This window comes from Penicillium roqueforti (genome assembly GCF_015533775.1).
Source record: "Penicillium roqueforti strain LCP96 04111 chromosome Unknown scaffold_11, whole genome shotgun sequence".
In the NCBI taxonomy this organism is placed as follows: Eukaryota; Fungi; Ascomycota; class Eurotiomycetes; order Eurotiales; family Aspergillaceae; genus Penicillium; species Penicillium roqueforti.
This window is the reverse complement of record NW_024067575.1, coordinates 392,390-405,977: the sequence shown is the minus strand read 5'-3', so window position 1 is coordinate 405,977 and position 13,588 is coordinate 392,390. Positions and strand designations below refer to the sequence as shown.

General features: G+C 50.6%; 6 protein-coding genes across 6 annotated transcripts; 4 read left to right on the top strand and 2 right to left on the bottom strand.

Annotated features, from left to right (window-relative positions):
* Nucleotides 1-1,112: 1,112 nt before the first annotated feature.
* LCP9604111_5044 (short coiled-coil protein) lies at nucleotides 1,113-1,693 on the top strand (the record flags this gene model as incomplete). Its single annotated transcript, XM_039072811.1, has 2 exons — nucleotides 1,113-1,414; nucleotides 1,510-1,693. 2 exons carry the CDS (start codon nucleotides 1,113-1,115, stop codon nucleotides 1,691-1,693), a joined length of 486 nt encoding a protein of 161 aa, XP_038929015.1.
* A 2,556-nt stretch (nucleotides 1,694-4,249) lies between these two features.
* artA (14-3-3 adaptor artA) lies at nucleotides 4,250-5,212 on the bottom strand (the record flags this gene model as incomplete). Its single annotated transcript, XM_039072810.1, has 4 exons — nucleotides 4,250-4,357; nucleotides 4,421-4,491; nucleotides 4,544-5,092; nucleotides 5,152-5,212. 4 exons carry the CDS (start codon nucleotides 5,210-5,212, stop codon nucleotides 4,250-4,252), a joined length of 789 nt encoding a protein of 262 aa, XP_038929014.1.
* Nucleotides 5,213-6,592: 1,380 nt separating this feature from the next.
* LCP9604111_5042 (uncharacterized protein) lies at nucleotides 6,593-7,158 on the top strand (the record flags this gene model as incomplete). The annotated part of the gene is made up of 4 exons (XM_039072809.1): nucleotides 6,593-6,726; nucleotides 6,855-6,920; nucleotides 6,991-7,056; nucleotides 7,140-7,158. The coding sequence occupies 4 exons, from the start codon at nucleotides 6,593-6,595 to the stop codon at nucleotides 7,156-7,158; spliced, it is 285 nt and encodes a 94-aa protein (XP_038929013.1).
* Nucleotides 7,159-7,719: 561 nt separating this feature from the next.
* LCP9604111_5041 (ankyrin repeat domain-containing protein) lies at nucleotides 7,720-9,090 on the top strand (the record flags this gene model as incomplete). The annotated part of the gene is made up of 1 exon (XM_039072808.1): nucleotides 7,720-9,090. One exon carries the CDS (start codon nucleotides 7,720-7,722, stop codon nucleotides 9,088-9,090), a length of 1,371 nt encoding a protein of 456 aa, XP_038929012.1.
* Nucleotides 9,091-9,320: 230 nt separating this feature from the next.
* On the bottom strand, nucleotides 9,321-11,307 carry LCP9604111_5040 (putative nucleoporin Nsp1; the record flags this gene model as incomplete). The annotated part of the gene is made up of 3 exons (XM_039072807.1): nucleotides 9,321-9,530; nucleotides 9,595-9,718; nucleotides 9,773-11,307. 3 exons carry the CDS (start codon nucleotides 11,305-11,307, stop codon nucleotides 9,321-9,323), a joined length of 1,869 nt encoding a protein of 622 aa, XP_038929011.1.
* A 462-nt stretch (nucleotides 11,308-11,769) lies between these two features.
* LCP9604111_5039 (DUF5102 domain-containing protein) lies at nucleotides 11,770-13,447 on the top strand (the record flags this gene model as incomplete). Its single annotated transcript, XM_039072805.1, has 2 exons — nucleotides 11,770-11,860; nucleotides 11,916-13,447. The coding sequence occupies 2 exons, from the start codon at nucleotides 11,770-11,772 to the stop codon at nucleotides 13,445-13,447; spliced, it is 1,623 nt and encodes a 540-aa protein (XP_038929010.1).
* Between the last annotated feature and the right edge of the window lie 141 nt (nucleotides 13,448-13,588).

Here is a 13,588-nt window from a genome sequence, read left to right as displayed (position 1 = left end):
TACGTGTCAAATCAATGCTACAGTGGAGAGGAAAGCGTGTGCCCTATGATGTACCGAGTACCTGATCGGACCATGCCTCGAATAGGGAACGGCGGTGTACCGGGTACTTGTCGGGAAGGTGGTGTGTGGAAAGGGGAATCTGAGGAGCCACCCGTTAGTTCCTGAACGCCTCTCGTTTCTAGAAATCCCCTCTTTTTTTCCTTTTTCTGAATCTTCACCGGTTGATTTTGATTTTATTGGGTTTATTTGATTGATCGAGGGGGGCATTTCGATGTCTATGGGCTGGCTGGGTTATTTTAATATTGTGCCACGCGATGTCGACGGGAATTGCCCTTATAGTATGGGTATTAATTCATCTATAAAAAAAAAAAGGAAAAATACCGACATCTAGAAGAAAATAAGAAACCAGAGGGAGCATCCAAGGGACATGGGTTCCTGTTAAGATAGGCAATTATACCGGAAGACTCCATAGGTACCCCTTGGTACCGCACCCGTCGTACCACAACGTAGGTCACTCTGAGGTACCCCTCCGCTGTAACGCCGATACCGAAACTCTCTTCCTTTTCCCCCAAAGCTCTTTTCGGTTCTCTGACTCCTCTCTCTCTTTCTTCAAACTATCTTCTGTCTCTTCTCTTGGAAAGTCCTCCTCTTGCCATATCTATAGCCCCGATCCCTCCCTTGTGGCCAACCTCTCTTCCCGGAACGAGCGTGGAAAAAAAATATTCCCTGGACCTTCCCTTTGAAACTTACACCACTCCGGTTTACCTTTCTCTCCCCTCTTTCCCAATCTCGAATTGGATTCAGCACACACGCATTTCGGAATTACTCGTCTAGTCAAAAGTCGGCCACGGTCGTCTTGCGAATTGCACACTCCTCCATCTCCTTTCGACTTCCCACCGACCCGGTAGCTACCTCAAGCGTAACACAGATTTCTTGTCTGGGGTACATCGCTAGGGGTAGACCGTGGTCGTTCATCAGCCGTTACTTTCCCTCCGGTCTTTTTTTTTCAGTGTGCATCCCCAATCGTGGGAGCCTGATCAGACCGCCATCCTGGACCTCATTTCGATATTGTGTGTCGCGAAGCAGTAACCTTTATGGCATCAGATACCGAAATGACAGAAGCCTTTCCCGTTGATACTCTGCCGCACCCCAACGACGGTGGCCACATGCACATGTCGTCAATGTCATCATCGTCTTCGATATCCGACGCAGAACACGAGCGCCGAGGCCGATCAGAACGTCCGCGAATGGCGAGCCGCAAACCCAGTGCTTCAATCCTTGTCCCGAGAGACCACCCCGAAATTGAAATCGAGGAGGAAGAGTTTCCTCCCGACGATGCCCGCGCAATGAGTCCACGACGCAATTCTGCCGACCTAGAGCGTTTAGGCAAGGAGGCCCGACAGACCCTACAAGAGTGAGTTGAAAAAACACATCCAAGGCGTTTTTGCTACTGAATTACATCAGATCCAAGATTCCGGCAGCTAACCAGATGAACTCGGAAAAATACAGACAGGCCAAGGCTCTCCAATCGTCCCTTCAAGCTCTCGCCGAACGCATCGACGCGGTCAAATCGGACCATGACAAGTTGGAAAACGAGAACAAAATCTTACAAGACTACATTGGGGGTCTCACTCGCAACATGACCAAGAGCGAAATGACCCGCAGTACGAAAGCACGCAAAGCACAAAAATAAACCGGCTTTCCGAGATGGCGCAAGGTAGCCCGGATACAACATCCCGTGGACGTCAATCGGGAGGAATCGCCTGTGACTCTGCAGCAGGGGGTTCCATGCATTACAAACGGTCGCGGGTTTTACCGGGATTCGAATTATTTTCACTTCATTACGACGAAATCCATGGTCAACGGATTTCTCTTCTCACCGCACATCCAACTGGTCGCTTAATGAGTTACATGCCTAATATCCGCATGGCAGGTCTCATAAAACAGCAGGGTTAGGGAATGTCTGTTTACAACCGTTTCTCCTTCCGCAATGGGGTGCGTTTACCCGGGGGCAATCTCTCGGTTACCATTTTCTCACACATCATATCTGCCACCCGACTGGTTCGAGTGGCCACCCTGAAAACTCACCACCTTTCAGTTTAAACGCCACCAAGTCACCATCTCCACATTTCCCCTGTCCAACCGGGGTCAGCTGCTAAACCGGGGGTGAGGCTGAATCCCGAATTCTTTTACTCAAGGGACTTCAAGGGATTGCTTGTGACATCATTGCATGCTCACCTGACTTCTTGGCACTTGCTTTCCCGAGTTCTTCATTACATCATCCTCAAAGTCGGTGTGCAACCTTCCATCCTATCATCTTCACGCAGTGTTCCACCCTGCCTCTATTCAACCCTGTCGATATTATTGGCCCTTTTTATTTCCTATTCCGCACTCTTCATTCGGCGTTTTCTTCTTATCTTTATGGCGGCTCAGTGAACACGTTTCACTTGTACTTTTTCTTCCTTTTTGTTGTCTATGCATAGCACCTTGGGCGTTTCGGGGACTGGGACTAGACTCGATTTGATTGAATGGCTCCTGCTGGAGCATTGAACTGTTTCTTCGTCATGGGCATTGCATGGTGGCGGTCATCGCCACAACAGAACGGCGTGGGAAGTGGAAAGCATCTTTAGGGGTCTTTGGGGCAGTCCATTTATCTTCTCGCATGCCTTCTCGATATTCGAGGGGCTCTGTACATCTGCATCTCAACCTGTTTTTCTTTTTTTTTCTCTTCTTTACTGTCTCTGCTGGACTGACTCGTGTCTCTGCATGCGGAGACAAAGATGCCGCTGTTTCTCATTGTTATCATTGTGGCTCTATTTCTACTTCTTACACTTGACATACCCAGGAGCGTGCATGTCTCAAGTCCTCTATTTCCCTTTATTGCCCTCATACCCCTTTTTATCGAGCCCACAGGGCTGGTAGCATTGTGGTTTCGACCATACTAATTGAAAACATTTCAATTAAGACTGTCTTTTGTAGATCTCTATAGATCCAATAAAACCCCAAATGTGGCTTGCTACACTATGACACAGGTAACCCGATGCGGCCAAGAGCGACACTCGGCGAAACGCCATCCAATCGACTGACGGGTCATTACGAGCGGACAAATAACCGGACCGTATGTCCTGCATACCCCGTGAAGAAATTACGCCGATCAATCCGCGATGTGACACCGGCAGGCGCACATAAGCTCGGTAGTGTCCAATTAATACAGCCACTGATATCATTGCCGCCCTCGTCTGCAGTATGCGGGCATATATGCGCATATCCGCGCATCCTAGTCGGATATACAGTAGGAATACGGTGTACCGATTCATTATTTGAAACAATGCTTTGTATTAGTTAAGGATCTGGTACGTAACTAATGAGTTATATATTTTGGATGACCTATCCAACTGGTTCTATAGGGTGTTCTGATTAGAGGCCGTGCTGCCTATGGGTAGTAACGAAGATACTGTGGAAAATGGAGGGTGTTAATTTAGAGGCAGGATGAGGCTGTTATGATAAATTCTTCCATCTGCACCGCCTAGTTTACTCGGACAAGACAGCTTGTTGGCTACTCTGCGACATCCGGGGCAATGGACATAGACTCATACACATACACACAGTCATCCATGCTTCAGCTACAATGATTCGCAAGGTAGTTACTGGAACAGTGTACGGAGATTATCTTCGAAACCACATCTAGTGAGAATCAAAACGCCAAAATGGCACATATACGGGGAGTGATCAATAGGAAAGGTGAAAAGCCAGGTTAGGGATCAGCAGGGATACCCTTGTTGAAGTCCTGATAAGGAACTGATTTGGAAAACTTCTGTGTGTATGTGTGTTGGGCTGGGGGAGTGCGCGCAAGGGGACTCTTTGGGTAGTTAAGAGGCAAAGTAGGCAAAATAACAAGGAGAATGAAAAAAACGAAAAGAGGAGACAGGATGGATATCCCCCAGGGCAGAGAACAAGCGCCGGGCCAAAGCAAAGGCAAGTAGGCAAGCAGACAAGCAGAGAAGCTTCAAGGAAAAAATGACCCAGAGAGCAGGGTCACCCAAAGATCGCAATATTCTCACACCAACCCTTGCGAGTCCCTGCGACAATAAACCGACAATCGGGGCAACACATCTCATCATCCTTCCTCCTTCATCTCGAATCTATCTCCTTGTACTAGAAGACCCGTCGCGCGCTCTCTTTCTCTCGGTTGTTCCATCCGTCCTGAGGACGCGTGCCCATCAACAAGGTCTTTTTAGGTGTTAATCATTTACTCGGCGGCGGGCTTCTCGGCCTCAGCGGCCGGGGCCTCCTCCTTCTTCTCAGCAGGGGCAGCGCTCTCGGAAACGGGCTCAGCCTCGGACGAGGTCCAGAGAGTCTGGTGAGAAACGTGGGTCAGTGTATGAACAAATTTGAATCAGTGTGTGATTTGAGCACTTACGAGGTTGTCACGGAGAAGCTGCATGATGAGAGTAGAGTCCTTGTAGCTCTCCTCGCTCAGGGTGTCGAGCTCTGCAGACAAACATTAGCTTTGGTCAATGCACGTGACGGAATTTGAACATACCAGCAATGGCATCATCAAATGCAAGCTTGGCGAGGTGGCAAGCCTGGTCGGGGGAGTTCAGGATTTCGTAGTAGAAGACAGAGAAGTTGAGAGCAAGTCCGAGACGGATGGGGTGGGTAGGAGCAAGGTCAGTCGAGGCGATCTCGGTGGCAGCCTTGTAGGCCTCCAGAGAGTGATCAGCAGCACCCTTGCGGCGGTCGCCAATGGCGAACTCGGCAAGGTAGCGGTGGTAGTCACCCTTCATCTTGTGGTAGAAGACCTTGGACTCGCCGCTCTGGGCGGACTTGATGAGGTGGTCGTCCAGAACCTCGAGGATATCGTCGCAGATCTTGGCAAGCTCGGCCTCGATCTTTTGACGGTACTCCTTGATGAGAGTGACCTGGGACTCGTTGCCCTTAGACTCCTCCTTCTGCTCAATAGAGGTGACGATTCTCCACGAGGCACGGCGGGCACCAATGACGTTCTTATAGGCAACAGACAGGAGATTGCGCTCCTCAACGGTGAGCTCAACGTCGGCCGAGGCGACGACCTTCATGTTCTCGACCATCTCTGCGTCGCATTGTCAGGAGTCTGTGCAACTGAACGATCTAGATTTAAGAGAAACCAACCTTCATAGCGCTCGGCCTGCTCAGCGAGCTTGGCGAGGTAAACAGCGTCTTCGTGACCCATGGTGAATGTGTGTTTTCTACAGTCCGAACTATGTTAGCCAATCTTTTTCTTCTCACATGAGTCTTTATTCTTGGATTGATGATGTTCGATGCGAGGGCTGAAAATCACGCCATGGGACAGTGCAAGTGGCGATGGCGAGGGGTAGATATCGACCCTCGACCCCCCTTCGAATATACGGGGAAGGGCCCAGTTGAATTTTGATGAGTATCACATAGAACGTCTCTGAATCAAGATATTGGAACGAAAAACTAAAAGACCCCAGAGATTTGGCCGATCATGACGATCGTGGCGGTTACAGGGCCCTTCTTCCCGTGTGTCGTTGGGGAGTATCGCAGGAAAGCGGTCGCGGCAACGGGTCAACTCGTGAACAGGGAGACGAGAACATGTGGTTTCCACCGTAGATTGTAGCGCGATTCCATGATTTGAATTTGGGCAGAATTGTAGTTTTCAGATTGGTCTCTTCCCATCATGGATTGTTGATGTGTGGGTTTTGCGGTGATGACGGGGGGTGGGCATAGAAATAGGGCGAGAAAAGGACAGATTCAACTGGGGGAACGACAGGAAGACACTGACCTGGTTTGTGAAAGAGGAAATGAAGGCGATTAAGGGATAGCAAGATGGAAGATGGAAGAGAGTAGGGAGTTGAAAGAGAGGAGGTAGGAGGAAAGGAGGGGGGCAGAAGGCGGTGTTGTTGGGATTTACCTGAACAACCCACTTCTGTTCGGGCTTTGTGGTTTTTTTTCTTAGGAAATATCGAAAATGACAAGTCGAGGTCACTTGGACCTGTTCTTTTTCTTCTAATTATTTTATTTTCTATATATATACAAAGAAATCCAGGAAGATATGGCTTTTTTGCCAATCTATACACAGCACACCTTCTCTCATCGCTTCTGTGTGGTTCGGTGGGCCGCCTACAGCGTCATCCCTCATTCGGCATCCGCCAATCGCCCGGTTCCTTACTTGCGCCTCATTCGAGATCATAAACCAAGGCAGACAGCATGTGTCGGAAGCAGTCTAGAACGAATCGATATACAGCATAAAGGCTTGGCTATTGGCCTACCGGGATCGCAAAAGAACGCAAAAGAAGGGGGGAAAAGAGTCAGCTGCGGTAGATTAATGATGTGATCATCCCTGCAACCCCTGTGATCCGAAGTAGTTGAAGTACAATCGTATACAACTCGCAAGGGCCCAAGTGGAAAATCGAATGAGAAGGCCGCGACTTATCAGAAATTTTTGTTCACATGACCTTCACCTGACATAAGCTTGTTTCTTCCGAATCCCCATCACATGATTTGGCTTGGCACGGAACGTTACCTTCCTCGTACCCGAGCTCACCTCGTAAATCCTACCTGAACCACTTCTACCATCTAAATCATCAACATGCTTCGTCAATTTGTTCGTCCCGCTGCTACTGCCAACCGGGCAGTTTTCGCCCGCTCCTTCTCGGTAGCCGTCCCTCGCATGGGCGAAGGTGACACCGGTGCTCCCCGCACTAGCGGTGGTACCTCCTCCGGGTAAGTGCGATGCACGTTGACTGCGGATTTTACGCTCGAAGTACAATTGTACCGAGTAGACAGCCCATGTCTGCCTTGCCGCAGCTGGGTGACATATCTGTATGATCGCTAACGTTGGGTCCTACTAGTGACTCGTTCACCAAGCGCGAGGCTGCCCAGGAGAGCCTTTACATCCGTGAGAAGGAGCTTGAGAAGTAAGTTCCGCGCAAAGCCGAGAACAATCAGACAATCAGACTCGAGCGGGGAGCTAATCTATTTTGACAGGCTTGCTCAGCTCAAGAAGAAGATCGGCGAGCAGCGCAAGCACTTGGATGAGCTCGAGAGCCACATGTAAGTCCAAGTCTGGAAATACTCTCCTGCCTATTTCCTTTTCAGTTGAAAGTAAACGGCAAGGCTAACTAGTTTCTCTTTAGCGATGGCTTGAGCCGCTAAATCCATACACCCATTCATCTCATGTTTAATATGAAGGGCCCTTCCATTGCTGTGTATAATACCATCTTCGCTCCAACGAGCTATCGTGCTTGCCTGCTGCATTGAGGTCGTATCGTTTTCAGCGCCTGTTCCTAAACAGGACATCTCTCTACCATAGCATATGGAATTTCTGCGCTCTGGTGTATAGCTCAGTAGCTCACTCGGAAATATTATTGAGAAACCTCGGTAAAATAAACCATGTTTCAATCTGTACGGAGAGTAGTCTTAATAAACTACCTATGTACTCCATATGTTCTTGGTCTTTGTACAAGTACACGAGATTCCTCATCTTTTCGCAATGTTTATGCTTTCTTTTGGCCTCAACTAACCCGAGAACATTGTCTTGCAGCAAATGTTTACCCAACCAGGTTTACCAGCATTGTACAAGGATTATACGAGTTATATGACTAAGTTGTATCTTGCCAGCCGTCTCCACAAAACAAAGCATGATCACCCAGCTTAGGCTGAGGCTCCTTCCATCTTACCTCGACCCAACGCCCAACCCCCCAGAAATACCCCGCCATGTCTCTCCTCAGTTTGCCAAACGAAATTTTGCTAGCCATAGCAGAGAACCAAGACTGCGAAAAAGACATAAATGCGTTTGCAAGAACCAGTGGCCGTTGCTATATCCTCCTGAACCCCTTCCTCTATGCCTACAACGTCCGAGAGCACCAGGGAAGCGCCCTCCATTGGGCAGCAACCCAAGGAATTGTGAGGGCGGCCCAAGAATCACTCCAGCAAGGAGCAGAAATTGAATCGAGGGACTGGGAAACACAAAACCCGCCGTTGATACTGGCCGCTTACTACGGCCATGCTGATATGGTTACCTTCCTGTTGGCACAGGGCGCTGACCCGTACGCCGAAAGCGGCGGGAGGACCCAAGACGCGATCACATCAGCTGTGCTCCGCAATAAAACAGCCGTCGCTGAAATCTTGCTTGATAGCGGGATTGATGCAAATAGGACGGACTACAGGGGAAGCAGCCTATTGCATCTTGCGGCTGAATCATCTCCCCTCAGCCTCAAGGCAGTGGTGAGAATTCTTATTGAGAGAGGTGCCAATCTGGAATCTAGGAATGAACTGAGTCAGACTCCGTTACAGGTAGCGTGTAAGTCTGGTTCCGTGGAAGTGGCCCGATGTCTCATAGAGAGCGGTGCCAATTTGAATGTGCGGAGTGAAAGTGGAAGTTCGCTCCTGCACCTGGCGTTCAGTGAAGTCAAGACCGTTGAGTTGTTGGTGCAGAAAGGAGCTGATATCGAGGCGAAAGATGAGCAAGGTGAGACACCACTGCATCTGGCATGTCGGGATGGCTGGGTCGAAACAGCATCATTCTTGCTGGACCATGGTGCAGATATAGAGTCAAGATCGCTAGATGGGAGCACACCATTGATGCGGGGAGTACTCTGGGAGAGTATTATATGCAGGGAGCTGGGCCCAACCTCTGTGACCACCCTCTTGCTGTCACGAGGTGCCAATCCAAGGCAGGGAAATGATTTCGATATCACACCATTGCATTGTGCGACGGCCAAAGCAAATTCTGCGCTTTTCAGGCTATTGCTACGATATGGTGCCGATGTAGAGCCAAAAACTAGGGCTGGCGTGACGCCGCTACACAAATTAGCGTCCACTGGCTCACTGGACTCCGCAAGGCAATTGTTGCAGAGAGGCGCTGATGCACAACCGAGGGACGAAGAAGGCAATACACCATTGCACATGGCAGCGGAGAGAAATGATGTGGAATTCATCAGTTTGCTGCTAGCGGCAGGCGCTGACCGGCTGGTCAGAAACAACAAGGGTCAATTTCCTATACATGTAGTATCAAAAGCAGCACACAAATCAGAAGAAAGACAGAGAGAAGTGATGGCTCTCCTCGAGGTTTGGTCTGATAATTAGCATTAGCCATAGTGACCAAAGACATAATATACAACAAATATCTGAGAAGAGTTTGTCAATCCTATTGCATTAGATTCTACAAAGGTTCGAAATTTGTTAATCACAAAGCACATGCAAGCATTTTATTGTGACGGACTATTAGCATTCCCAGACTACAACAGAAAGCACATCGAGGTGCCACGTAGCCAATAACTCCGAGTTCAAATCATTAAAAAAAGCCATCCAGCCCTTTACCGTCCTTGCATGAAGGAGCGGTAGAAATCATCAGCAGTGTTGTTGTTGCCCATGCCATTGTTGGGATAACCGTATCCGAGACGGGCAGAGATTGATTGGCCTGCCTTTTGGGCGGCGGTGACCTTGGACTGCAGATCCGAGGTGCCTTGGTCGATGAGCTGCAGCTGGGACAGGTGCGCGTTGAGAATACGGACAATCTGCGAAATCTATAGAGATGCGTAAGCAAAAGAATAACCCTAAAGAAGGGATCAATACTGGTTTGTGACTTACCGGCTCATCTGCGTTGTTGGTCTTGGTCAATGTGGATGAAGCACCGTTGACCTCTTCAATCATGCTGGTAAGATCCTTGCCCATTTCGTCCAAGCGTTCCGAGAGCTTTTCGGCCAGTTTGTAGCTAATGGCTAGATTAGCAAACCATATCAAATGTTGCGTTGTGTGTTGTACTTACGTTGTCTCACGCTCCTGGTCAGGTCCTTGAAGGGACTCTCCAGGGCCCACCTGCTTGGTAACCATCTCGTCGACTTCACGCTCATATCGATCTAGCCATGAGCTGAGCTCATCCTGTTGACCTTCAACCGCTGACAATTGGCGCTCAACCTCCTGGGTAGCTCGATCCGCATCAACAGTGCTGCCGTACAGCTTCTGAACCTTGGTACCATTGTCCACCAGCAGACGGTCCCACTCGGAAACCTTCTCCGCCTGTTCGCGGAAGTCCTTTTGATATTTGCCGAGATCCGTGGCCCATCGGGTGATGATCTCATCCATAGTTTTGTTCTTCAGGCGTGACTGGGCTGGAGGAGCGGGGCCGGCAGTAGACTGGCCAAGGGCGGCGGGCCCAGCTGCAGCAGCTGGAGCAGCGGATGTAGTCGAAGCAGCCGTCGTTTGGGGTGCTGAACTGGCGGAGGTCGCTGGTTGCGCCGAGGTGGTAGTAGCAGCTTGACTGAACAAGCCGCCCGTAGGTGCAGCAGGTGTAGTAGTGGCAGGCGCGGTAGTGGCCGCAGTACCTGAAGTAGTTGTGGGAGCTGAGGTGTTGAACAGGCCTCCAAGAGAAGCTGTTGCTGGAGTAGTCGACGGAGCAGCCGTGGATGTAGCACTTCCGGCGGAAGGGAAAAAAGGCTTTTGAGGGGTAGCACTCGAGGTAGTGGGTGCTCCTAGGGAGAGAGTTGTGTTTGCGGTGGAGGCAGGAGGAGTGCCTGCCAGGTTCTTGAACATAGACGGTGTCTGTGAGCTTTGCGCACCACCCGCGGGTGCAGCTGCGCCGAAGAGCTTAGGAGTGCTATCTGCAGTACTCGTGGGAGTGGCTGAATCGGCCGGCTTGCTTCCACTGAATAGACCACTGCTGGGCGCAGTAGCGGTTGCGCCACCAAAAATCGGCTTGGTTGCTCCCCCTCCAAACATATTGTTAGATGCCTGTGAAGTAGCAGGCGTGGTAGATGACGGCGCTAGGGTGGGGGTAGTCGAGACTCCGAATAAGCTACTGGGTGGGTTAGATGCCGGCGGAGGACCAGCAGGGGTGGTGGAGTTGTTGCCAAACAAATTGCCTCCCGCGGGAGCGGGGGTAGCTGTTGTAGCGGCGTTGCCAAACATATTCTTTGCACCTGCTCCACCAAACATCGTACTACCGGCAGGTGCGGCCGATTCTGTAGACTTGTTGGGAGTCTGGTTGCCAGCAGTGGCGCCAAAGAGGTTAGGCTGCGTGCCAGTTCCCGATGGAGCCTTGCTGCCGAAGTTGAAGGCCGAGGTACCGCCCTTGGTCGCATTGGCAGCGCCTGCGTTTCCGAAGGTTGGTGTGCTTTGGCCACTTGCGGAATTTCCTCCAAACATCGATGTGCTGTTGCCGGTGGACGAAGCTCCAACATTACCGAAGAGCCCACCACCAGACGCATTGTTATCCTTGTTGGCACCGAAGGCATTGCCTGCTGTGCCGAAAAGAGATCCACTAGAGGCGCCAGTAGAGGCCGGGGAGTCGAAAGAGAACACCATGGTGCTGGTGACCGAGCTTCAGGATTGGGAGGGAAAAAGCTGGATGGAGAGAAAGCACCAGCGACACGGAGCAGGAAAGGTGGGCCTGCAGAATGGATCAAAAGACCCAACAGTAGGAGAATGGAGCTCTTGATCGAATGAAGTGAGACAAAGAGCCCAAGGGTGGAATGAGAAAAGAAAGTCGAAGACAATAGACAATAGACAATAGACAATAATAATTGGAAGGAGTTTGGCAAGCACGCGCTGAAAACTTGGCGCCTTGAATACAAGGCAGTAATTATGCCTGAATAAAGTGGCTAACATATTGATAATTAGTGCCTAAGGCATACATGTTCTGGACTCACATCGATCGCAGGGAAACAAGTCCTCACTGCGCACTACACACGACCCCATTGCATTTTGAATTATTCATTTATACGTGCCCCTTCTTTCATGTTAACACCCTGAATTCAAGCTGCAATCATGTCGGAGGGGCCGTCCGATTTGTCTAGTTCGCATCTAGAGCCACCCAGCAGAACTACGGAAATGCAAGATCCAGGAGCTGGCGACCACAGTACTTAACCCTTCCATATACTTGAATATTTGTTTGAAACTGACATTTGTTCTAGTAGCTTCTGAAAGTGAAGATGAACACTTCTCAGATGCCAGCGAAGGCAATCCCGAACTCCTCCCACAATCTGGTCGCAATTCCCCTATCCCACGAACGCGAGTCGAGAGGGTTGACAGCAGCACCCAACATGGAGAGATTCCTGGCACAGCAGCATTCGAAAAGAGAGAGCAGGATGCAGTTCCTGATGAGGTTGAGGTTATCCCAGAAGGCTCGGACAGCCAGATGCCTTCGCCTGCAGACGACCAAAGCTTGAGCCCAGAAGGCTTACCGTTTCCACGCACAGTGGTTGAGAAGGTGGACCCAGATGAACCTAGCCATGGCGAAGTCCCCGGAACATTGGCCCATGAACAACGTCTTGCCGATGCTGTGCCCGACGTGGTGACCAAGGCTTCAGATTCCGAGAGCAGCCCAACGCCACCAGCATCCGACCCTACACTTCCTGAGACCGATGGATCTTCAATAGAAATTCCCGAGACACGGCTCGAGCGGGTGGACACAGCTCCCGCTGACGAAGACCTGCCGCCACACCCACAAGCTCATAAAAGCTCAGCAAGTGACGCATTACCCGATACGGTAGAAACCGTCCCGGATGTCTCAATACATGATACAGACCTGGAAACCAAAGACCCCTCATTAGAGGATGACATGAACGATGACCACGGATATGAAAAGCAAGAAGCGGGTGATGATTTTGATGAATTTGTAGAAGAGCAGGAAGACATGGGAGATGATGATTTTGGGGATTTTGATGACGGCTTCCAGGAGCCCAGTGCAGAGGAAGCCCCCATAGACGATACCGCGGCATCTCAGCAATCTCGAGCACCCCCACCTCTTATTGACTTCGACACATACACATCCACCTCCGCACTCCTCGATTCCCTCAAAGACACCCTCGACATTCTCTTCCCCGAAACCCAAGACATAAGCTCTCTCCCCCCTGTCGAGCCAATCCCCGACTCCGCAGCAATCTTCAGCACCGAGCGATCCCTCTCACTGTGGTCCCAGCTCGTGGCACCACCACCCCTCCAGCCTCAGAACTGGGTAAAATCCCGCATTCGCCGACTATTCCTCGTATCCTTGGGCGTGCCCGTTGATCTGGATGAGATTCTCCCAGCCTCCAAACAGAAAAAGCTCGTTCTTCCTTCTATTGACCTTGAAGGCACCGGCGCAAAGAGCCCCGGCGCTCGTTCCGCTAGTCAAGTCCGCAAAGAAGAAGGTAACGACAACACCGGCGAAAAGGGGCAAGCCCCCTCCCGCCAGAAGGCTACTTCTCGCCGCGGCGCACCACCGGCACCGGAGATAGACCTCTCGGCGGTCCGCCGGCTGTGCGCCACTACCGATGCTGCACTGAGTGGTCTCACAGATTCAGAGTTGAGGCTGCATGTCCATGAACTGGAGCATGTTGCTCAGCGCGCTAGTTCGGTATTGGAGTACTGGCTGAAGCGGCGGGATGGCTTGGTCGGCGAAAAAGAGGCTTTCGAAGGAGTCATTGAGAACCTCGTTAGTCATGTTAGGAGGGTCAGAAAGTAGTCTTTCCTTACTCGGGCACTTGGTGTACTATCTGAATGCCCAATATAATATATTTTATATAATCTAATGTCGATACCAGAGAAAATCCACTTATACCTGCGAACTTCCCTGCGTAGACTGCAGCGTACGAGAGGACGTGTC